Source organism: Rattus rattus, chromosome 2 (assembly GCF_011064425.1).
Source record: "Rattus rattus isolate New Zealand chromosome 2, Rrattus_CSIRO_v1, whole genome shotgun sequence".
NCBI classification, from domain to species: Eukaryota; Metazoa; Chordata; class Mammalia; order Rodentia; family Muridae; genus Rattus; species Rattus rattus.
The window spans coordinates 153,850,347-153,875,167 of NC_046155.1; the positions used below are offsets into that span (position 1 = coordinate 153,850,347).

At 48.6% G+C, this 24,821-nt stretch overlaps 1 protein-coding gene across 5 annotated transcripts; it reads left to right on the top strand.

Annotated features, from left to right (window-relative positions):
• The first annotated feature begins 891 nt into the window (after nt 1-891).
• LOC116892134 (galactoside 2-alpha-L-fucosyltransferase 2) lies at nt 892-20,284 on the top strand. 5 transcript variants are annotated; one of them, XR_004386917.1, is made up of 5 exons: nt 892-1,623; nt 10,128-10,235; nt 10,439-10,498; nt 10,819-10,857; nt 13,426-14,089. XR_004386917.1 is itself a non-coding variant. In XM_032893623.1 (3 exons), the coding sequence occupies exon 3, from the start codon at nt 18,913-18,915 to the stop codon at nt 19,975-19,977; it is 1,065 nt and encodes a 354-aa protein (XP_032749514.1). In that variant the 5' UTR covers nt 1,291-1,623; nt 10,128-10,235; nt 18,911-18,912; the 3' UTR covers nt 19,978-20,284. The 5 variants fall into 5 exon arrangements, 1 of the variants encoding a protein (XP_032749514.1); XR_004386918.1 differs by having other exon boundaries at nt 10,822-10,857; XR_004386916.1 differs by lacking the exons at nt 10,439-10,498; nt 10,819-10,857 and having other exon boundaries at nt 907-1,623; nt 10,131-10,235.
• Nucleotides 20,285-24,821: the final 4,537 nt, after the last annotated feature.

Sequence of the window (24,821 nt, forward strand, 5' to 3'; positions counted from 1 at the left end):
GCCTGAACTCTCAAACGCGGAGCCATCTCTCCATCACAGACTCACAGGTTTTTGAGACAGAGTCTCCCTCCGTAGCCCTGGTTTGCCTGGAACTCAGTATGGAAGGCCAGCCTCAAACTTGGGGGTGTCACTGCTTCTGCCACCTGAGTCTGTGCTTACAGGACGGACCATTCATTATGTAACTCAGTGGACAGAAATTTAAAAAACAAATAAATAAAGGAAACTAGGATTGGTGATGTGGGTAACTTGGTAATTCAACCGATCAGCACAAACGGGTCCCATTCAACCCCTTGTAGCAAAAATAAAAATTACAAGTAGCAACACAATTGCTGGGTGCGGTTGTTGGAAATCTGGCAGCCTGCCAGCCTGGCTCTGAGTAACTCAGTGGCAGCGGCTTATGTCGTCACCTGCCAAAGACAGGTGCAGCACATCTCCCATGCTGCAGCACGGAGAGTTGCATAGCAACAAGCGCCCCTTTCAAAGCGCTCTCTCTCTCTCTCTGTCAGCCTTGAACGGAAGTGACAATTGTTTCTTGTGTGACCTTTGCCTAGCCTCAGCTTGCCTGGCTTCGGACGGCTGTGTGACTTCAGGAAAGTTACTTTCACTCTCCGTACTTTGCTTGCTCCTGTGCACAGAGATCAATTGAGGGAGAATAGTATTAGGGCGCATACTGCAGTCATCTTCGTACTCGGGAGGCAGAAACAGGTAGATCTTTAATTTCAAGGCCATCCAGGGTTATATAAGGTCCAGTGCCTTTCCAGGCACTGAACACAAAAGACACACATAAATAAAAATAAAATATTCCTTTTTTTTTTTTTTTAAAGAAAATAAGCTTCAAAACAAAGAACTGAAGAGAACATTCAGTTGGAATATGCGCTGTATACACCCGAGGGCCCCAGTTCAATTCCCAGCACACGCACAAAAGGAGGTGAAGAAGAGAGACAGTAAAATGGCTTCGCCGATGAAAGCACCTACCGCCCAAACCTGACTCGGGTGACACTGCAATACTAGCTCTCATACAGTGAGGGAGCAGGCAGAGAGAGGAGACTCATGCAAAAGCTCTCAAGTCATCCAGCTGGAGGCACACAGCGTGGCAGGAACAGAGGAGAGCCGGACCAAGTCGGATGTGAGGACTTCCAAATGTCGTCCTCGGAACTCCACGCATGCGCACTTTTTTCTTTTTAAGTTGAGAATCAACTGCTAACAGATTGGATGGCCCTCTACACACACGTGTGCACTCACACGCGCACGCGTACAAAAGCAAAAAGTCTTTGTTGAACGAGGTTGGGGCTCTCGGGGGTCTGCAGTATTGCAGGGGGAGGCAGGCTGAACTTGGCCAACTTCTTCAGACTGCCCCTCTTGGCTGTCATCCTGGCAGGCACCTGAGAGGAAGCTAACCTTTGACCTCCCTCCTCTAGGCCCAGCCTCTCTGGTTCTAGGATGTCAGCAGGTACACCCTGGGTGGAGTTTCTATCCAGGGCTGTAGTTAGACTCAGGAAGCTTCCTTGGTTCTGAATGAAGAGCCAAACTGGAAGGTACCCTGAGCCACCAGTCTGCAGAGCCACCCTGCCGTCCATTCGAAGGTCATTTCCCTGTTACCACAGCCAGAAGAGGTGCGTACAGGTGAGGAGGGATCCAGGAACGGGGCCCCAACCCAGGGCTCTCTGGAAAGATGTCATTTCGAGAAGCAGGACGCAGACCCCGATTCTCCCAGACTCTGGGTTCCCATCCTGAGTCCCAGCCTCAAGTCCCTTCAGCCCTTGAGTCCTCCAGATCCTGAGTTCCCAGACGTTAGTTTTTCCAATCCCTGGGTCTCCCAAGCTCCTGGTTCACCAGCCCTGTGTTCCCCCAGCACGGCCGGCCGTAGCCCGACTTCCTGCATACCGTCTGCCACCTGGCCTGCTGGTTGGATTCTTAGTTCCAATCTCCCCTTCACCTCTCGGGTCCTCAGCTCTCTCCCTGCTGCTGACTCCAGTAACAAACGTGGATAGAAGGCAGAATTGGGCTGGATGCAACCGGATTTTCCTGTTCCCATAGCCTTGGCTTTCACATCAGCCTAGGGGCCCTAAGAAACCGCAGCTGCCCCCTGTCGTGTGGAAAGGTTTAGATCCCGGCTCCATCCATCTCAGAACCCCGATCCTCTGTTGGAGATTTCAATGTGGCAGCTACTCTGATAAAGTACCCCGAGACTCCTACTGCCAGTGTTCCTTGGCACAGCAACAGAACAGGGTGAAAGCAGTGCCAGTTACAGGAATGGCACTGATGGGGTGGAGCCAGCCTTGGGCCTGACTCCTGTCTCTGAGCTGATGTAAAGGGATGCAGGGGTGGGGTGGGGGGGGGGGGGGCAGGGGGGGGCGGTGACAAGGCGCTCTCTGGATGGGAAAGGGAAGCTGAGGACGCTGAGCCGGCTGAGCCAAAGGGCACAGGGTAGAAAGAGGCGAGCGAAGCAGCTTCTGCCTGTCACACTAGTACTCAGGAGGTTGAGGCAGGAGGATTGCTGTAAGTTAGATGTCAGCCTGGACTACATCTAGAGAGCTTATCCCCCTGCTTCTAGGAAACTGGGGAAAGGTTCCTCCTTCAAAGCTGGGACCTCTTTCTGGCATAGGACACCCCTCAAACCGAAGGCAAACTGAGGCTGGGCACGTGATGATTGGTCTTCCTGATCACAGAGAACAAAGAGTCTAGGCTCCTCCCATTGCCACCTCAACCTCCCGCTGGAGCCAAACTGCTGCTCTTCAGTCTTCCCTGGCTTCAGCTTCCTGTCCTCCCTCCCCACAGTCGTTGGTCTTCCCAAACTCACCCAAGCGCCTCCCCTAGCTTTTGGATCACGAGTCTTGTGAATCCAGCTCCCTTTCTTAGCTGTCTGATGTCCCCGTGAGAAGACAGCAAAGGCAACACGAGCATGAGTTTGTGGTACCGGTCGGAGCAGCTCCGGGTATCAGTGCTGTGGTCCTACCGTTCTAGGAACTGTGCAGTTCTACAAACTGTCTGAAGCAAAGGTCAAGGCCACCCTTTTTTGCTTTTCTAGCCAGGGTTTCCCTGTGTAACCCTGGCTGTCCTAGAACTCACTCTGTAGACCAGGCTGGTCTTGAACTCTGAGATCCACCTGCCTCCTGAGTGCTGGGATTAAAGGTGTGAACCTGTGAGCCCCACAATCCCGTCTTCTCCCCAAAGCTAGACGTTCCTTCACAGCAGGCTCCGGGCCTCTCTTCGCCCCTTGGTCTCTATGCCAATGCTTCCCTTCTTGAGGAATGGGAAGCGGCAGGGAGGCAGCCTGAAATCATTATTCCAAAATGCCCTACTTTCCTTTCTCTCACAAACCAAACAAGCCTTCCTGTGTTCCTGCTTGCAGTAGGAGACTCCGAGCCCTCAGATCAAAAGCCCATAGATTAACAGGTTTGATTTCAAAGTGTGTTTTTCCAGTATTTTCCCACAGTAGGATTGGTGCCAAAATGAACCTAGTGGAGCAGGCCTGACATCCTAGTTACCTCAGAGGCTGAAAAGAAAAGGCGAATGTCCAAGGCCAGGCTGGGTAAGTGAATGAATTCAGCCTGGGCAACTTAGTGAGACCTTGTCTATAAAGCGAGGGCATGAGAACTCCAAGGTATGGTTAAGTGGAAGGTTTTTATTGTAAATATGAGGTAGAACAGCCAAAGGCATGTGGAAGAGTCCAGGACAGGGAGAGAAAGTAGATAGGAAAGGTGACTGGCGGAGAGGAGGCCGGGAGAAGAGAGGGTGTAGGGGGCAGAGTGAAGATCAAGGAGACTAAGAGAGAAAAGCCAAAGAGGAATGCGATGAACAGAATTAAGTGTCTTCTAGGCATATAGAATGCTCAGCTGGGAACCCCACTGCAGCAACGCTGCCTGGAAACCAGAACCCAGTTAGATTAAAAACGAGAGCATAACTACTTCAAGGTGTGGTTGAGACAGTTTTAGATACAAGGGCTAAAACAGCCAGAGGAATCTGGAAGGGTCCGGACTGAACGTAGTCATGGGGGAAGGGGGCATGGAGAGCGAAAGGGGAGGAGAAATGGGAGGGAAAAAAAATGGCAAAGGGACAAAGAGAGGTCCAGGAGCAGCGGCGAGAGCCAAGCCGTGTATATACAGGAGTCGAAGGGGCTGGGGGAAGGGAAGGGAAGGAAGGAAGCTGGGGCTGGAGAGCTTTAGGGCCAACCAGGATGACTGTAGCAAGTGCTTGCAATGCTCAGAGCCAGGGTCCACTTTGATACATTCACCAGACCCTTCAGCCATTGGTCCCGGGTTCCTCTGAGACTTAACATTTCAGCCTCTGTTGATGATGGGGGGGGGGAGTTAATCTCCTCCATAACTACTTCCTGCTGAAACTGGGGTGTTGTCAGGCTCCAGGAAGGCGGGGATGATATTCAAAAGACAAGAAGAGAAAGAAGTGGAGGCTGGGGGACATCTGTTTTGCTCCCTGCCCAGGTTCTGTGGGACTACCTGGGGCTATTGTAGCGCAGATTCCTTTCCTGCAGCCTAGGATGCAGGGGCTCAGGCTGGTCAGAAATTCCAGTCAGAAGCATCTCTGGCTAACATGGTTGGAAATCTGCTGGGACAGATAGACAAGGGACAGAAAGTAAAGTTAAAGAGTTTATGGGGAAAATTTTTATCTTGAGTGTACATTTGAAACTTCCAGGCCTGTCATCAGGGAGAGGGGAGGCCCAAGACCAGGGAATGGGAGTGGGGGAGTGGGGGTGGGGGTGGGGGGGGGGGGTGGGGGGGGGGGGGGGGGGGGTGGGGGGGGGGGGGGGGGGGGGTGGGGTGGGGGTCCACATTGAGGACCGTTCAGGTGTGGAAACTTAGGAGCATTTATCTGGAGTCTATTTGACCTGTGATGGGTGGATACAAGTTAGGACTTCCTGAAGCTTACAAAAATTTTGTAAGTTTACAAAAAGAGATATAAGGACCTCACCAAGGTTTATAATCTGTAGTGAAGTCCACATTAAGTGGACATAGCAACAGCTTGGGGACCCAAAAATGATTCTGAGGTAAAAGCATTAACACGCTTCTGTCTGTCCAGAGGGTTCGGAAAACAGATTGGACACACATGTTTTTAGCATGTTTGAGACACACTTTTTGTTATGAAATATAATGTGGCACAGGGTGAGGGGGTATCTTTAGGGGGACCATGCCAAGGTGTACCCCCTGAGAAATTATGCCATGTAACAGATCTGGGGCACAGGAGGTTTACTGGGGGGAGGGGAGAGGAGTGAAGACCTAGGGGAGGGATAGAGGCAGATGATTGAACATGTGGACAGATGGAGGGGGAGCAGAGCAGTGAGGGCAGAGATGAGGGGGGCGTGTACAGAGAACGGGGAGAGGGAGCACAGAGAACAGAGAGAACTGGGATGGCTGGAGGGGGAGAAGAGAGGAGGGGAGGGGGAATGGGAGGGGAAGGAGGAGGGGAGGGGGAATGAGAGGGGGAAGGAAGAGGGAGGGGAAAGCGGAAGGGGAGGGGAAAGAGGAAGGGGAGGGGAAGGGGGAGGAGTCTTTAATTGGCTCCACACACCTGATGGCAGTTATCACACTAGTGGCTGGTGTAGTAGAAAGCTTTACCAGAGTTGAGACCAATTACTTAACACAACTCATATTGATTAACCCTGGACTTTTAAAGTCTTAATACAACAGCAGCATAGCAAGGGGGAAGCCATCTGAAGCATTTCCCATTCCTTTTATGCTCCTTAAATCACTTTCCTATCACCATTTAAGCGTTCACGTCCTCCAACCTTCATCACTTGATTCACCAACCTTAAAACACCTCAGACCCTCAACTTCCTTAGCTCCTTACAATTTATGCTTCTGTATACCCAGACCCCATATAAACTTTACATTTTTTTCCTATCAAGTTATTCACCTTGAGACAAGGTGGTTGGTTACTGGGAGCAGCCATTGTAGAGCAAATCTCTTTAGAAGGAAAAGTCAAAAGTTACTTTGAAACCCATCTCCTGAGTCTGGTAACAAGGTAGACTGTGGCTCTTTGAGAGTAAGGGCTGTGGCCTGACTTTTACCATGAAGACAGCTAAGAAGGCATCTGAAACCTTGGTCTCTGCTGCAAAACGGATAAATTGTTCACTGGTCTAGTATTCAAATCCATCAGAGACCTGAGAAGGACAAATCCTGAGAAGCAGGAAGTACAGACTAAGCAGCTTCCAAGTCTATAAAAATGACAGGGACTACTGGCAACCTGGATAGCCACCCAGGGGTCCTCTGTGGTTGGTGGGCATACATACATCACCAGGCCCACCAGGCCCAGGAGAGTTGACAGACTCTCCTGGGAAGCAGGAAGGTTTTGGAGGGTTGTCCTACGTTGGTCCAGGCAGTGAAGCAGTCAACTTCCCAGTGTCCTGCCTGTCCACAGTGCGCTGTTAGCAGTTGAAACAAAAGGCAGTTTGTAACCCAGTGGCCAGCTTTGCCACATTTAAAGCAAGTTCCAAGTTCTTCTGGGCCTTTGGGGAAGGTTTGAGGTGATCTCAGGAGCTGGCACGTATTACAAAAAGCTTTTTCTATTAGACATTTTAATCTGCAGATCTCTGAAGAGCTTCAGGACAACATGTCTATCTAAAGTAAATCTAACTAGACAAACTTGGCTTGTTTCTACTGACTTTGAAAGCGTACACAGGAAGCTTAATAAAGCTTGTTTCAGAATTAATTGCACCAGTTCTTAGCATGACTACAAATATATTCCTGAACGCATTGAAGAATTCAGTTATTTATAAGGTGACTGACTACCAACTTCTATTTCTTAATTATCCTTTACAGTTTGTAGTAATTTAGTAGCTTTTATAAGACCAGGACTTTATGTTCCTCCCCCCTATTAATTTTGAGCCTTAAAAATTATGATTTTGGGGCTGGAGAGATGGCTCAAATGTTAAGAGCACTGTGTGCTCTTCCAGAGGTCCTGAGTTCAATTCCCAGCAACCACATGGTGGCTCACAACTTTCTGTAATGGGATCTGATGACCTCTTCTGGTGTGCTTTATCACAATACATAAATAAATAAATAAATAAATAAATAAATAAATAAATCTTTAAAAAAAGGAAGCCCAATGCTGCCCTTGTTTTTTTGCTTTTTTTTTTTTCAATTACAATTTTGACCTGATGCTCTTCTAGTATCAAAACAAAACTTTTAACTCATATAGTCCACAGAAAGACTGGCAACTTTGCTGAGCCTACTGTATGGCATCATTACGGAATATTGAAGATTTCTGTATGGCTTAGTTTATCTAAACAGCTAAAGCTTAAAAGACAAAGAAGCTAGACAAATATTACTGTGAAACTGAGTAGACCTTAGGAGTTTATAAACCTTGATCAAAGACATAGAATCTAGGTAAATGTTGTTGTGGACCTGACTAGACCTTAGGAGTTTATAAACCTTGATTATCAAATATATCTTATTTATTAAACATGTGGTTACTTATCTACATTTCCTAGCAGCCCATTGTTGAGCATTAGCAAAGACATAAAGATTACACAGACATTTAAATTAGCTTTTGTTAATCTGAATAGAACTTTGTAACCTCAAAATATTATCATATACAAAATATTTTAAGCCGGAGTTGAATCACATATACAGAATGTTGTAGCAAATATAATCTTGAGTTTCTATCATCATACAAAAATCCAGATCAATTTAAAATATTTGAGGCTTGTTGCTGCTTTCTTGGTCTAAAAGGAGAGACAGTGATAAACTATGGGCTCAGTAGGACTGAGAAGTTTTATGATTGTTGCTTAAGTTGGTGAAATCACATGGCAGGTTGCAAGCCATGTGGCCAAGTTCACATGCACACACATGGCCAACATTTGTTTTCCTAATTACATGGATTTTTTAGACCATACCCAATGAGCAACTTACAAATCCTTCCTTTGATAAGAGTTTACAGTATGATATTAATATTTTTTAGAGAAGATTGCAAAGTAAGCCCAGATAAAGAGTTTTAAGAATGAGGAAGGAGGGCTGGAGAGATGGCTCAGCGGTTAAGAGCACCCGACTGCTCTTCCAGAGGTCCTGAGTTCAATTCCCAGCAACCACATGGTGGCTCACAACCATCTGTAAGGAGATCCAGTGCCCTCTTCTGGTGTGTCTGAAGACAGCTACAGTGTACTTAAATGTAATAAATGAATAAATCTTTAAAAAAAAAAAAAAAAAAGAATGAGGAAGGAGAACCTAAGGCCTAGAGCAGAGCAAGTTTAGACATATGACACCTGGGACATTTGTCCACGGCAGTGAGAATTAGGAAATCAGGTGTGGTAATTTGTGGCCTTTGAATGGGCCAAGTTGTAACGAAATCTGAGTCCTTGAAGGAAGAGAGAGCACTCTTAGCTTAGTGCAGGCTGGCCTCAGAAAGCCAGGAGCAAGGAGGGGCCCGTGGTCCAGGCCGGCAGGCTCGTAGGAGCCAGAGGCATGGGGCGGACACAGGTGGATTCTGCAGTTTGGATTCAGAGTCACAGACAAATGATCCCCACATACCTTAGGAGTGGTTCTGAGCAGATACTACAGGGGCAAAGAGTGTGTTACAGTTTCTGCTCCTATCTGTCTCCAACTCCCAGTTGTTACAAACTTAAAGGCAAGACATTTACTCAATCAGGGGACACCAGCCAGAAGCAAGTAGGGCTTGGAGCGAGGAAAAGGGAATATGGAAAAGAGAAAATTGTCTCACACCCCCCACCACACACACACCCCGTTGCTTGGGCAATATATTGGGCAGGTTTGATTAGAAAAGCAACGTGTAAAAGGAGCAGTTCCCACGGATGAGAAGAGGAGTCCCAGGCCTGGGTCTGCAGCGAGACACAAAGGACCCAAGGGAGACCAAACTGAGAAGGCAAAAGCTGCCCACTGAATTGTCATTCAGTGGACAGGGCTAGGGCTAAGCCCAAGCAGACCCGGTTTACCTGATCTCAGGATTTTCAAGAGAAACCAAGAAGGCAAGAGAAACCGTGCTGGAGAAAGGAAGCCTCCTCCAGGGAAATGGTCAGACTCAGAGAAGCATTTAAAGCAAGTTAAAGAGAGAACTCGCCAATTGCTGGTGTTGGATGGCGGGCCTGACGGTCTGTGGACCAGAAAGCAGACCTATTACAGGTGTAGCAGGCAGGTGGGATCCCAGCGTGCCAGACACCAGGAGAGTCCCTTCAAGGTCATGGCACCAATGTTATAAAATATATCATGCTGGGGGGGAGGGGGGTTTGCGGGTGGCTGGGGTATTTTTGGTGAGGCCATGCCAAGGCCTGAGAAATTACACCAGGCAACAGATTTGGTGCAAAAGAGATGTATTGGGGGAGGGGAAAGGAGTGTGAATTTAGGGAAGGAACAATGCCAGACCAGTGGACACATAGACGGGCAGCCATAAGGGCAGAGAGAGGGGGCAGGGAGGGGACAGATGCGGGGACCAGAGACAGGGAACGCAAGGCACAGAGAGATAGCTGGGGTGGCAGGAGGCTTCTTTTATCTGACACACACATCTGGCACGCCTGGCAGTGGCAGTGATGTCGTGAGCAACTGCAGGTCCCCGAGAGCAGGTCAGTGAAGTTGCCTGTACACCCACACTTTTGAGTCTGCACTTACAAGACGACCAAAGGAAATTCAAAGATTTGAGCTTATGACTATGGTAGTTAGCGGCAGTAGATTTCCTGCCTTACCAGAGTTAGATTAGCAGCTTATCAGACCTTCACTGACTGACGTTAAGACTCTGAACTTTTGAAATCTTCCTATAGCAATAAATAGCACAGAGTAGGAACGAAATCCAAAACATTTTTTATTTTATTTTAATTTTTTACATGCCTTGAATCACTCACTTAGCCCTTTGGAACTTGGCGTTTGCACGCCTTACTTAAAACACTGTCTTAGACACAGCTTGTTCAAACGTTTTTCGAAATAAAGCTTGTCCCTGTAAACATTTAAACGTTTTTCTTCTATCCAGTGGTTTACCACAAGACACAAGTGGTTGATTCCTGAACCAGTCAATGTAAAGCAAGTTTCTTCAAATAAAAGAAGAGGTTTTTTTTTTTTTTTTTTTTTTTTTTAAAAAGCTGTATTGAAATCTGTCTTGTGAGTTTATCCCTAGCAGGGTGAAGTCTGTTCGCAAGATAAACTGTCTGTGTTCGTCTTTCTCGGCAGCAGACCCAGAACTCTGGAAAAGTAAGACCCCGACTTTCTGTATGGAATGAACTCACCAAGCAGCGGCAGCCCTGAGGTGGGAGCTGGCTTGCTGCTCTCAGCATAAAGGTACAGTCAGTCAGTGTCCTCAGAGACTTCAGAGGATGGATTAGAGAGGGAAGTATAATCCAGATGGCCTCTGCGTCGGTTAAAATGACAAAACGGCTACCCTAGATGGCTACCCTAGGACCCCATGGTCTCCATGCCTTTGTTGGGGTCACAGAAGTCAGTCTCTGGCCGCCACACTGGCCAGCATTTCATCTGTTGCGCAGGACAGCACTGGCCTTTTTCTGCCACACCGAGAAGGTCTGAGAGATCTTCCTAGAGAGAAGGTACTTGGGAAAATGGACTTTACTAAGAGGAGGTAGAGTCCACAGTTTGGGCAGAGTCCCCACGGTGGGAGAGGCGCGGGGCAGTTCCTTCTTGTGGTTAGAGTCACCACGATCCAGGCAGCATTTGGCTTCTTTGGAGACCTTAGGGTGGTCTGTAGAAGCTGGCACCTCTGTCTGTTGTGGGAAGGCCTCCCCCCTCCCCGGAGCTGGGGACCAACCCAGGGCCTTGCGCTTCCCTAGGCAAGAGCTCTACCACTGAGCTAAATCCCCAAACCCGTGGGAAGGTTTTTTTAAATTAAGCATTTTAAATTTAAATTCAGCAGATCTCTGAAGAGTTTGATGACCATCTATCTATTAAGGTTAGCTGAATTAAAATCATTTGTTTTTAGTTACTTGCTTTAGGCTTAACCTTGAAAAACACATACAGGAGGCTAAATAAAGCTCGTCCCTGTGGATGACTTGCACTTAGCATGACTACAAACATACTTCTGAGCACATTTAAACATGTGATCTTGTATAAGGTGATTGGACATAACTTGCGTGTCTTCATTATCTTTAAGAGTTTACAACAAGGAACAGGTTTGCCGCAAAGATTTAGCAAAGCCACATGGTTTTTCTTTCCATCCTGATTAAGTCGTCAGCCAAGATGGAGGTTAGCCATGTGGTGTAAATAGATTTTAAAATATCTATATCATCAATATATTATACATATATGTGTGTACATAGGTATATATACCTATATATATGTATATATAGGTATATATACATATAAATGTATAATATATGCATATATACATATGTGTATATATGTATGTGTGTGTGTATGTATGTGTGTGTATGTATATATAATATATCTATATATATGTTTTGGTTTTCAAAACAGGGTTTCTATATGTTGCCCTGGCTATCCTGGGTTTTTGGCTCTTTTTATTTTATTTTTTTTTTCAAAAAAGAGTTTCTTTGTATAGCCCTGGCTGTCCTGGAATTCTCTTTGAAGACCAGGCTGCCCCAGAACTCACAGAGATCTGTCTGCCTCCCGAGTGCTGGGACTAAAAGTGTGTACTACCTCGCCAGATGGTAAAGGGCTTTTATGGGAGTGGAAAGTAGAGAATGTGGAGATGAGAGACCTTTTGGAAATGTGGTGCAGTTTAGCTGTATGAAATGTGGGGGTCACCTTAGTCAGTGTTTCTACTGCTGTGACAAAACACCGTGACCAAAAGCAAGCTGGGGAGGAAAGGGTTTATTTGGCTAACACGTCCACGTCACTGCTCATTATTGAAGGAAGTCAGGCAGGAACAGGGCAGGACAGATCCCGGAGGCAGGAGCTGATGGTGAGGCCTTATAGGGTGCTGCTCACTGGCTTGCATCCCAAAGCTTCACTCACTGAGAAAAGGCCCTACAACTAGGTTTCATGGAGGCATTTCTCCAAGTGAGACTTCCTCCTGATGACTCTAGCATGTGTCAAGATGACACGTAAAACCAGTTGGTGCAGGGATCATGTGTGGGTTACGAATTTATTTACTTATTTATTTTTAAATGCATGAGTGCTCTATCTGCTTGTATACCTGCAGGCCAGAAGAAAACATCAGATCCCTTTACAGATGGTTGTGAGCCACCCTGTGGTTCCTGGGAATTGAACACGGGACCTCTGGAAGAGCAGCCAGTGTTCCTAACCACTGAGCCATCCCTCCAGCCTAGGATCATTTGCTTGTGCAGTGGCAGAGGTTGTTACCATATGAGAGACTTTAGAAGTCAAGTGTGTTGTCTTTGGCCAAGCAGTTTGCAGGAAGACAATGAGGTTCTGATAACATCTCTGTGTCTGAGTAAGAAAGAGAAAAGGTTCTGTGTGGCTCAGGAGGATGTAAGGAAGCTAAAGGAGAGGACAGAACGCCCCAGGGAGGAACATCAAACATGTCTGAGTGAGAGGCTAGGAAAGGTACAGGACAGCTTAAAGGAGCTGAGGGACAAGTAGGCGGTTCCGAGAGGGACTCAGAGAAGAGCTAGGAAGGCCGCCAAAGAGGCAAACTTGGGAAGGCTTTGGGGAAAAGGAAGTGTTCTGATAGAGGAAGTCTGTAGTAGAGAAGCTCACATGGGTGCAGCAGGTCAGAGAGAGGCCCAGATGGCATCTGGAGGGCATGGTAGATTGTGCTCCAAGAGGCACATTGAGGGGCCAGGAGGCACAGCAGGCTGCAGGAGCCAGAGAGACGCTTATGGAATAGACAAGGAGAGGGGGATAGTGAGGGTGAGTGGAGGGAAGAAGCATCTGGAGAATTCACAGTCAAGTGTGCTAAGCGACAGAAGCCAGCAGAAACAAATGGCCTGGATATACCTTAGACGAACCAAGTCAGTGGCTTGGCTTGGAGAATCGGAGTCCCTTGGAAAGGAAATCATATGTCCCCTCCCGCAGGTTTCAGCTCAAGATAAAGGGAATCCTGAGAATGCGGAACCTCCCAGGTGTGGCTGAGAAGGTCTGTTGTAGATCTGAGACAAACAGCCTGAGGCGTCAAGAAGATGCAGAGCAATCGAGGAAGAAAGGAGAGAGGGAAGAGGAGAAAGGACAAATGGAGGAGAGAGGTCCAGGAGCAGAGCCAAGAGGACTGGTAGCCAAAATGGCTGCGTCGTATAGGAATCAGCAAAGCTGAGGGCAGGGGGTGGAAGGTCAGAGCTGGAGAGGTTCAGGGGAGATAAGCCAGCCAGAATGACTGTGTAATAAGTACTTACAGCGCTGAGAGCCTGCCAGTCTACTTTGATATGTTAAAGAGGCACCTCAGCCATTTGTCCCAGATTTTTTTTTTCTTTTTGAAACCTAATACCAGCGATACACTTACTTGAGACAACAGACACACAGCTTCTAGCGAGTCCACAAGGCTTACCGGACGGTGTAGAAACAGAGACCAAGAGTAATGCATTGCTCCTCATGTCTCCAGGACTGCTGGAGACCCTGGAGAGAGGCCACCTTGATCTCCCCTGAGACTGGAGAGTCTCCCGGAATCCTTACCTGCGAACTCTCAGCTAAGTTACATCCAGCAGGTGAGCAGCCTTGGGGTGACAGGCTTAGGACTCTAGTAAGGATAGCTTTTATTATGCCAACTGTGGGCACCTACCTTCTTGCTCATGACAAGGACCAAGGGAACCATGGCTGAAAATGCAGGGGTTTTATGGGAATGAGAAGCTGGCAGAAGGAAAACCCACGAGCTGGAGAGGTTTAGGGGAGGGGTGGGGTGAGAGGAGTTGAGAGGAGCCCAGGTACTGAGTGAGCCTGGAGACAGGATGCACTTTGATGGGCTAAAAGATGACACCTATAGCCTGTGTCCCTTTAGACATTGGTAAGTAAAGCTCCTGTGGTAGAGGGAAGGGGGCCACTAGAATCTGCGAAAGTTTCCTTTGGACCTGACAAAAGGCAAAAGCAAAAAGACCGGAAGTATTGACTCAGCCTAATATAATGACAGCAGCCTATGATCTCAGTACTCCAGAGCTGAAGCACCTTACCTTGGGAATGAATTCAAGGTCAACCTAAGCAACTCTGTGAGACTCTCTCAAAGTTAAAACAACAACAAAGCAACAAATAAGGCTGGGGGGCGTGGCTCAGTGGTAGAGAACATGCCTAGAATCCCCCAGTGAGGGGCTGGGGGCGTGGCTCAGTGGTAGAGCACATGCCTAGAATCCCCCAGTGAGGGGCTGGAGGCGTGGCTCAGTGGTAGAACCCCTGCCTAGAATCCCCCATGAGGGGCTGGAGGCGTGGCTCAGTGGTAGAGCCCCTGCCTAGAATCCCCCATGAGGGGCTGGGGGTGTGGCTCAGTGGTAGAGCCCCTGTCTGGAATCCCCCAGTGAGGGGCTGGGGTGTGGCTCAATAGCAAAGTGCTTGCTAAGCATGATGGGCACCCTGAATTCCATCTCCAGTAGCATCGAAGAAGAAAAAAAAGGGAAAAAGAAAAAGACTAATCCTGCAAGGAGACAGAGTCGGTAGGATGAAGCCATCACCACTTGTCCCCTCCAGCCCTGCTCTGTCCTTCCCTTTTGCTCTCTGGTGACCTGCCTCTGATCTCATGCACACTATGGCCCAGGCTTGTGGGATCCTCCTGCCTCAGCCTTTCAAGTGCTGGCATTAGGGACCTCCACTCTTGCTACCAGCAGGCTCTGTAGCTGTGGGGAATTTCCCATGTGCTTACTTCCAGAGGTTGGAAACCTGTCCTAGATTTTCTGTGGCTCACACCTGTCACCCCTAGCACTCGAGGGGCGGGCAGGGCGGGCGGGGCAGGGGGCAGGACAGGTGCTGAGACAGGAGGATTGCTGTAATTTAAGGCCAGCCTTGGCAACGTAGTGTGTTATAGAGGCCAGTCTGGGCTATGGAGTGAGACTCAGTCTAATAAAAGCAAAAAAAAATAATATCAAGAGTCTGGCTGAGCTGGGAAGCAAACACGATCGAGCAAGGCCTTTCGGTGAATCTTAGGGGACTGGACAGGCACGTCCCGACCGGGCGGGCGGGTGTTGATTTGACACCTGGAAATGACCTGGTGAGCCAACATTCTAGACTCACGCAGTTCACGTCCAAGCATTGAGTCAACAGGCCTGAATGTGTGTGTGTGTGTGTGTGTGTGTGTGTGTGTGTGCATGTGTGTGTGTGCATGTGTGTGTGCACGCGCACTCGTGTGTTAACACATGCATGCATGCCTCTACAAGCACTTACCTGTGCATGTGGAGACCAGATCAGCAATCATTGTCTTCAATGTGATGTCAGGTGTCTTCCTGTATCGTCGTTTTCTGCCTTAGTTTGAGAAAGAGTCTTTCAGGGTTGGTGATTTAGCTCAGTGGTAGAGCACTTGCCTAGCAAGCACAAGGCCCTGGGTTCAGTCCTCAGGTTCGGTCCTCAGGGAAAAAAAAAAGGGGGGGGAAGAGAAAAGAGAGAGAGAGAGAGAGAGAGAGAGAGAGAGAGAGAGAGTCTTTCATTGAACCCAGAGCTCACAGTCAGGCTGCACTGGCTGGCTGGCAGGCTCGGAGGATGTTCCCGTTCTGACCCAGCCCCCAATGCTGGGATTACAGACTCCCTCTGCCAGGCTTCTCCATGGTGCTGGGTGGGACTGAGGAGCTAACACATGTGCTGCAGGCACCTTACCCACTGAGCCATCTGCTTAGAGCTTCCTTAATTTTATTTTTAATCCGTGTGCCTGAGTCTGAGCCTGAGTCTGAGTCTGTGTGATGTGCATCACATTTGTGCAGGTACCCACGGAGGACAGACAGAGGGTGTCAGGATTTCCCAGAACTGGAGATGCAGGTGTTCGTGAGCCGCCTATTGTGGGTGCTGTGGTCCTCTACAAGAGCAGCTAGTGCTCTTAACCGCTGAACCAGCCATCAGTTCCTCTATCTTATTTTTTTTTTTTTAAAGATTTATTTATTTATTACATATAAGTACACTGTAGCTGTCTTCTACAGATACACCAGAAGAGGGCATCAGATCTCTTTACAGATGGTTTGTGAGCCACCATGTGTTGCTGGGAATTGGACTCCTGAAAGAGCCAACCCTGAGCCATCTCCAGCCCTTCCTCTATCTTATTTTTGAGACAAGGTCTCTCACTGAACCTACAGCTCACTGGTTAGTCTAGACTGGCTAGCAATTCCCCAATATCTCCTTATCTCTGCACCAGCTGTTGGGGTACAGAGACAGGTTGCCCTGTGGCCTGCCAAGCTATCGTGTCGGTGCTGGAGATTCAAGTGCAAGTGCTCACGTTTGCACGGCAAGACCTTTAACTGCTGGGTTATGTCTCCAATCCGTATTTATGAAGCACTTCACACAGCGCAGACTAGCTCCAAACTCACAGCCATTCCACTGCCTCAGCCTCCTGAGTATCGAGATAGCCTCCTGAGTACTGAGATAGCCTCCTGAGTACTGAGAGAGCAGAAAAGTGCGCCCTGCCTGAGGACTGTATTTCTGCCTGCAGTTCTATGCTAAGTTGACTTTGTAAGCACACGCCCGTGCAGCATTCAGCCTCTAAGCTTTGATCTGTTTACAAGCTGCTTGATTTAATGCCAAAATCCTCTTGACTCAGAGTCTCCGAGCCTAAGCCTGTGGTCAGGGTTACAGGCCTGGAGCCAAGGAAGCCAGAACTTTTGTCTCTTACCTGGAGGTGCACAACGCCTCCTTTGGAGGCCGGTAGCAGAGCACGCTCAGTGTTCCCAACCACACATCCTCCAGGATGAGGTGACGTAAGACTTCTGAAGAACTTGGGGAACCTGAAGACCTTGAGCCCCCCCCCAAATTTTCTTTCCCGTCACTCAGGTCTGGATCTGAAGTTACTGGTCTCACCTGGACTTTGCTTAACTAATTCTTGGCATGCATGTTGGTCCCACCCTGGCTGCAAGTGACAAGGTTCACCTTCCTCTAGAATCTGTGGGTGGCAACCCCTTTGGGGTCTAATGACCTTTTCACAGAGGTCACCTAAGACCACAGAAAACACAGATATTTATTTACATTACAATTCATACCAGGAGCAAAATTACAGTCATGAAATAGCAATGAAGATAATTTTATGGTGTGTGGGGGGGTTGGAGAGGGGTCCCCACATAAGAATCTTTATTTTATTAAAAGATTTATTAAAGGATCACGGCATTAGGAAGGTTGAGAAGTACTGCTCTAGACATAGCCTTCAGTGTACAGAGGCTCCTGAACCTGATTGGGGGCACGGGACAGTACCAGAGTCCAATCAAACCCCACTTAGAGTTTCCTATTTTGTTTTGTAGTGTTTTCTTTGTTTTTGTTGTTTTATTCTGAGACTGGTTCTTACCCTGTAGGCCAGGCTGGCCTTGAATCCATGCAGATCTGTCAGCCTCCAGAGATCTCAGATCGAAGGTGTCCCACTGTATACAGATTGGTTTTGGGTTTGTTTTTTTTTGTTTTTTTTGTGTTTGTTTTTATTTTTTTTTCTTTTGGTTTTTTTTTTTTACATGCATGTTTGTGCAGTTTGCAAAGGCCAATGAAACATCTAATCTTGAGCTGGAGTTACAGGGAGCTCTGAGCTCCCAAATATGGGTGCCAGAAACTAAACTCCAGTCCTCTGAAAAGCAGCAGCAAGGGCTTTTTTTTTTTTTTTTTTTTTTTTGTCCCCGAATCATTTTTTCTTTATTAACTTGAGTATTTCTTATTTACATTTCGAATGTTATTCCCTTTCCCGGTTTCTGGGCCAACATCCCCCTAACCCCTCCCCTCCCCTTCTATCTGGGTGTTCCCCTCCCCATCCTCCCCCCATTACCGCCCTCCCCCCAACAATCATGTTCACTGGGGGTTCAGTCTTGGCAGGACCAAGGGCTTCCCCTTCCACTGCTGCTCTTACTATGATATTCATTGCTACCTATGAGGTTGGAGCCCAGGGTCAGTCCATGTATAATCTTTGGGTAGGGACTTAGTCCCTGGAAGCTCTGGTTGGTGGGCATTGTTGTTCATATGGGGTCTCAAGCCCCTTCAAGCTCTTCCAGTCCTTTCTCTGATTCCTTCAATGGGGGTCCCGTTCTCAGTTCAGTGGTTCGCTGCTGGCATTCGCCTATGTATTTGCTGTATTCTGGCTGTGTCTCTCAGGAGAGATCTACATCCATTTCCTGTCGGCCTGCACTTCTTTGCAGCAAGGGCTTTTAAGCACTGGGTCATCTCCCCAACCATTCTGTTACTTTTGTTTCTTTCTGTTTTTTGTTTGTTTGTTTGAGACAGTTTCTCTTTGTAGCATTGGTTGGCTTGGAACTCACTTTGTAGACCAGGCTGGACTCCAGTTGTAGTCCTCCAGCTTCAGTCTTCCCAGTAGCTGGGATCTCAGGCCTGTACCACTATGCCAAGCTGGAACTAATTTCTATCAACTAGTGGAGAAAAGAGGGATCTGTGATAAAGTAGAAGATGCCCTGGGATATTTTCAGGCAATGTGGAATGAAGCCAGCCACTGGCCATATACATTCAGGCCTTAAGCCTGGTGTACTGTTACTTAGGCTAAAATATGTATATATAAAAGGGCTATTATTACCTATAGACCCTCAGCACAGGGTACTAATTACGCTGGAATTCTTCTGAGATTGTGAGAGGCTTTGGACTCTGGAATGAGGACCTCCCTCCCCTTCCTATGTCTCCCATAATGCCTCTGATTTTTCTATTGTTGTGGGGTTTTTTCCCCATCATTCCTCATTTGAGAACTTAAAGCACATTTTCCCTCTAAAGGAACATCAAGTAAGGCATATTGGCTCACTCCGTAATCCCAACACCAAAACAGAAAGATTGGGCCACACAGTTTCTGGCTAGATTGAACTATAGGGTGAAATCATGTATCAAACAAACCCGAAAGAACCCGATGGGTGTTAGTTATTTATGCATACATGGTTGCAAGCATGCACCTAAGCTGCTGCCCTCCGGGTAACCTGTTGTGGTTTCTTTCCTGGTAGCCATGGCCAGCGCCCAGGTTCCTTTCTCCTTTCCTCTGGCCCACTTCCTCATCTTTGTCTTCGTGACTTCCACCATCATCCACCTCCAGCAGCGAATAGTGAAGCTCCAACCCCTGTCAGAGAAGGTATTACCGATGACGACTCAAATGTCCTCGGGAAACACAGAAAGCCCAGAGATGCCGCGGGACAGCGAGCAGCATGGGAATGGCGAGCTGCGGGGCATGTTCACGATCAATTCCATTGGCCGGCTGGGGAACCAGATGGGCGAATATGCTACATTGTTTGCACTGGCCAGGATGAACGGACGGCTTGCGTTCATCCCCCCATCCATGCACAACGCTCTAGCGCCCATCTTCAGGATCAGCCTCCCGGTGTTACACAGCGACACGGCCAAAAAGATCCCGTGGCAGAATTACCATCTCAACGACTGGATGGAGGAGCGTTACCGCCACATTCCGGGACACTATGTGCGCTTCACGGGCTACCCGTGCTCCTGGACCTTCTACCACCACCTGCGCCCGGAGATCCTGAAGGAGTTCACCCTGCATGACCACGTGCGGGAGGAAGCCCAGGCCTTCCTGCGTGGTCTGCGGGTGAATGGGAGCCAGCCGAGTACTTTTGTGGGTGTCCATGTGCGCCGAGGGGACTATGTGCATGTCATGCCTAATGTGTGGAAGGGCGTGGTGGCTGACCGGGGTTACCTGGAAAAGGCCCTGGATATGTTCCGGGCACGCTATTCATCTCCAGTCTTCGTGGTTACAAGCAACGGTATGGCCTGGTGCCGGGAGAACATCAATGCTTCCCGAGGAGACGTGGTGTTCGCGGGCAATGGTATTGAGGGGTCGCCAGCCAAGGACTTCGCGCTGCTCACCCAGTGCAACCACACCATCATGACTATTGGGACCTTTGGGATTTGGGCTGCCTACCTGGCAGGTGGTGATACCATCTACTTAGCCAACTACACCCTTCCGGATTCTCCGTTCCTCAAAGTCTTTAAGCCAGAGGCAGCCTTCCTACCCGAATGGGTGGGCATCCCTGCCGATCTGTCCCCACTCCTTAAGCACTAACACCAGCCTGTCCTCGGTCCCACTTCCACCTCAAGGCAAAAGGAGTCACTTGTTACGTCGCAGGAAGAGCCTTCTGATGGGAAGAAGTGTGCCTTGGGCTGCCAACGAGAAGTACTAACATGTTCAGAAAGCATATTTACATGTTAGATGCGACCAGCTCAGCTCCAACATTCGTTAACAGCTCAGACATCATCAGTGGCCCCTGTTCCTGAAGACTCCTAGCAGTGCCATCACCGTTGTTCAGCACAGCTGACCCACGGGGCCAGACGGGCTGCTACCCGCAGACAGCCACTTCCAGAGGCAGCAAGAAAAGACCATAACGCGCCTTTTCTTGCTGCCTCTGAAGAAGAAAAGGCGCGTTATGGTCTTTTCTTTGGGTTCCTTTTGAAGGGTGAGACAAACTCGCGTCTGCCTACTTTTTTTTTCTTCCACGGTGGGGCAGCATGTGTCAGGCAAGAGTCAGATAGGGAGCCTGAGCAAGGAGAGGAGGCCAGCTTGTCTTTTTATAGCAACTGCCTTCCCCCGACTGACTGGAGTCTGCTAAGAACTGTTAACCCCTTTGAAGGTGGTGACCTAGGAACTTCTCATAGTCTCTTAAGATTCTTTCTCTTTTTAAATTATGGGTGTATGTGTGGACGTGTGGAGTACCTTCAGAGGCCAGAGCTGGGTGTCGGATCCCTGGAAGTGGAGTCATAGGCAGCTGGCGCTGCGAGAGGCAGGTCTCACCAGCAGCACACAGAGGACCAAAGGCAAGTCCAGTGAAAGCCACCCCTCTACAAGCATCCAGCTAGCTCCTCTGTCCCCTTGACAAGAGTTGTGTCACTGTGTGCCCTCATGGCTCGTTATGAGTCAAGGGGAGGAAGAATGCTGGGATTGGTTTACCCTGGGATCCAAAGTAGGAATTATTCACTGCACAAAGGCACTTGATCAAAAGGGATGTGGGAGCTACCGTGAGCCCACAGTCCCCTCACCCAGTTGCTTGCCCTTGGGACTGGGTCCGCCAAGGGCTCCTTCTTCACCTACTCTGTCCATCTGAGAAGACCTGTGTGGGCGGAATTCAGATGCACCGGTTGTATGTCTGCCTCTGCAGCCCTGGTGGGACACCTCCAATCCTAGGGAACCCCTCCAGATGTTTCAGAGTTATCTTACCATCTTGTTACACTTCAAGTGTGAGCACACACAATGCATCCCTCTCACAATTAAAAAATACAACCTATGCAGCTACCATTATGAAAACAGCCAGGGTGATCTGGAGGGAAGAGGCCTCGGAATGGTGTTCTTTCTGGACAGCAGAAACCCAAGGTGTCTCTCCAGAACCCCTGCTAAGTTGGTAGTGCTGATCCCATGCATGAGAAGTAGCCTGGAGTGGCCGTGGTAACACCTGACTTTCTTTTTTTTTTTTTTTTTGGTTCTTTTTTTTCCCGGAGCTGGGGACCGAACCCAGGGCCTTGCGCTTCCTAGGCAAGCGCTCTACCACTGAGCTAAATCCCCAACCCCAACACCTGACTTTCATCTTTGTACTGTGAAGGCTAAGGCAGGAGGCCCTACATCCTCAGGCCCTCTCTCAACAAAGAAAATTCTCAAACTGGGTATAGCAATGCACACCTGTGATCCTAGCATCAGGATCAGGAGTTGGAAGTCATCCCCAGCCACACAGGGAATGCAGATCAGTCTGAGCTGCATGAGATCCCCATCTCAGAAGTAGAAAGAAAATTGCAAAAATCTAGGCTCAACAGTGGTGGCATACACTTAAGGAGACAGAGGCCAGTAGATCTCTGAGTTTGAGGCTAGCCTGGGCTACACAGAAATCTTATTTTTTTTTAAAAAAAATATTTTTTCAAAATCCAAAACAAATAAAAATGTGCCTTTCCATCACAATTTCATGGTGTTTGTTTGTTTGTTTGGTCTTTTGAGACAGTATCTCTACAAAGCCCTGGCTGTCCTGAAACCTACAATGTAGACCAGGCTGGTCTTGATAAAATCAACGATGTATGCCAGTCATGCCCAGCCCAAGTTTACATTCTTGAAAGTGATAAGAGTGGGTTTGAGTCATTCCTCATGTGCCTAGGTGAGATGTGAGTGCCTCACCTGCTTAAGCCCAGTGCTCTGGAGGTAGGCAGGCAGATCTCCGTGAATTCTGGGCTAGCCTGGTCTACATAGTGAATTCCAGGGCAGCCAGTGTTATAAAGAAACCCTGCCTCAAAAAAAATCAAAACAAATAAAAAAAATAACAACAACAACACACACACACACACATACCCCAGAAAATGAATTAAAATTTTTAAATTTTTAAATTGACTACCTGGTAGATGAACTGAGCTCGGCCTATCAACGGGTGGTTCATTTGGAATGTGAATTCTATCTCCAAATGATGTTGGCACAGACCATCTCTATATCCACTGATTTTTGACAGCCATCTACATTTAAGATTTAAAAAAAGGTCGTGAGTAGTAGCCTGTGCATCCAATTTGAGCACACTAGAAACCGAAGCCTGACGATGTCCCATTTGAGGGCAGCCTGGGCTGCATAGGGAGATTTTTGTCCTGGAGGAGGAGGAAGTAAGGGAGAAGGAAGAGGAGGAAGAAGTAAGGGAGAAGGAAGAGGAGGAGGAAGTAAAGGAGAAGGAAGAAGAGGAGGAAGTAAGGGAGAAGGAAGAGGAGGAGGAAGTAAAGGAGAAAGAAAAGGAGGAGGAAATAAGGGAGAAGGAAGAGGAGGAGGGAGTAAGGGAGAAGGAAGAAGAGGAGGAAGTAAAGGAGGAGGAGGAAGTAAGGGGAGGAGGAGGCGAAGGGAATGAAAGGAAACCAGACACCTCCCCCTCTATGAAGTTCAAGGGTGGCATGTGGGTAAAAGCGGAGGCCCCCAGGGACACTGAAGCCACCGGAGGGACTGAACACATGTGAAGTTGGGGTCGCAGTGATGAGGAGTACACCACACTCAAGTCAACACCCATGCCAAACCCGCACCAGCCTTCCAAATGTCCACCTTCTAGAGAATTCCTTGGCCATCCAACCCTACCTTTCCCAGGGCTGTCAGGGCTCCTCACTGCTCTCCCTCACCCCAAGGCTGATTGGCTGAGGATAGATGGGGACAGTGTGCAGGAGACAGGAATAAGACTTGGTTGGAAATTGGTATCCTGGGGCCCAAGACACCAGGGCCAGAGAGATGGCAGAGAGATAGGTGGAGATTAGGTAGGCAAAGGCCACAGAGGGCTAGGGATAGGGAGAGACGGACATGGCAGTGAGTACAGTCAGATGCTGTCTCAAAAAACAAAACAAAACAAAACAAAAAACAAAACAAAACCGAGAACAACAGACTGGAGATGGCTTGCTGCTCTTACAGGCACTGTTGCAGTACCTAGCATTCATGTCAGGTTAGACCAACAGGTTCCTCTGGCTTCCAAGGACCTCAGTACATACATATGTGGTGTGCCTGAACACCAAAAATGTAAAAATACAAGAAATAAGAAGGACAATGTCTAGCACCCGAAGAGGCACCCACTACACCCTGTTGACCCTCCAGGCCCGGGAACCCCTGTGTTAGCTTCCAGCTCATCCCAGGACAGCTCTGTGCGCCTCTAGCCTGGGCCAGGCACCCTCTTTCTGTTGTCTTGCTCAGAGCACTGAGCCTCACCGGCTTCCTGAGAGCAGCTTCTTCACACGTCCCCTTTCCTCTTCCAGGACGCTATCTTCCAGAGTTCTCGACCAGCACCCCCCACCCCTGGAGGCTCAGCTACTTCTCTGACCTCTGTTCCACGCCTGAGAGTTTCTGTCTGTTTCAGCTCCATGACCCCACGTAGCATAGTCACAGCAGTGGCAGTGTGCACTTGGATTGTGACCTGAGCCTCACCACAGTAGAAACTCAGTGTTGTTCTTCCTTAACTCTGAGGGCCCAGGCTGTGCACGGATACATCTGATTGACATCCCACGTATGGACTCCTGTCCCTTTAACACTAGTCCCATCTTTCCCAATAACCTGACCTCAACGGAAAAGGGAAATGAGACAAAATTTACTGTCAGGCCCAAAGACATAGGAGATGGCCCCGTGTCTGGTGGTCTTGTGTGTTCAGCTCCAGTGCCCCACCCCCACCCCAGGTTTGTTGCTATACCGGTTCATTCTTGTTTGTGACACAGGGTCTCATGTAGCCCAGGCTGGTCTTGGACTTTCTATATAGTTGAAGTTGATATTGGGCTTCTGATTCTCCTGCCTCAGCTCTTCATGTCTACTGCCCTAAGTGTTAGGATTACAGGTGTGCGCTACCACTCCAAGCTGAACTTTCACACTTGAATGTCCCAGGCTACCACACAAGAAGTCCAGTGAGCCTAGCAGAGAGAGCACGTGGAGAACAAGACATGTCCCGACATCCAGGGACCCAGCTGGGGTCAGCCTTCCGCCATCTCCATCACTGTACCAACACAGCTGAATGAGCTCTATTGGATATGCTTGCCCATCTGGGCTTAGGGATGAGCACATCTCCACCCCCCCACCATCTTGTGGGGCCAAATAACTGCCCTGCAGAGGCCAGGAAACCATAGCCACTTATGGTTACGCTTTGAATATACACTGTCCCGCACTGGCTCATGTGTAGCTGGTGGTGGTGCTATTGGAGAGGTCTGGAAACTGCAGGACTAGTAGGTCATTGGTGGATAGGTCTTAGGGGTATCGCATCCTAGCTCCTTTCCCTCTCTACTCCCCCCTCCCCACCATGCTCATCCACCATGAGGTAAAGAATCTGCTCCATATATTTGGCCACCACGGTGTCCCCTCAAGGCACATGAAGCCAATCAGGTTCTGAAAACCTGGGCAAATTAAGTCCCTCTCCCTCCCTACTCTCTCTGGAGTACGTT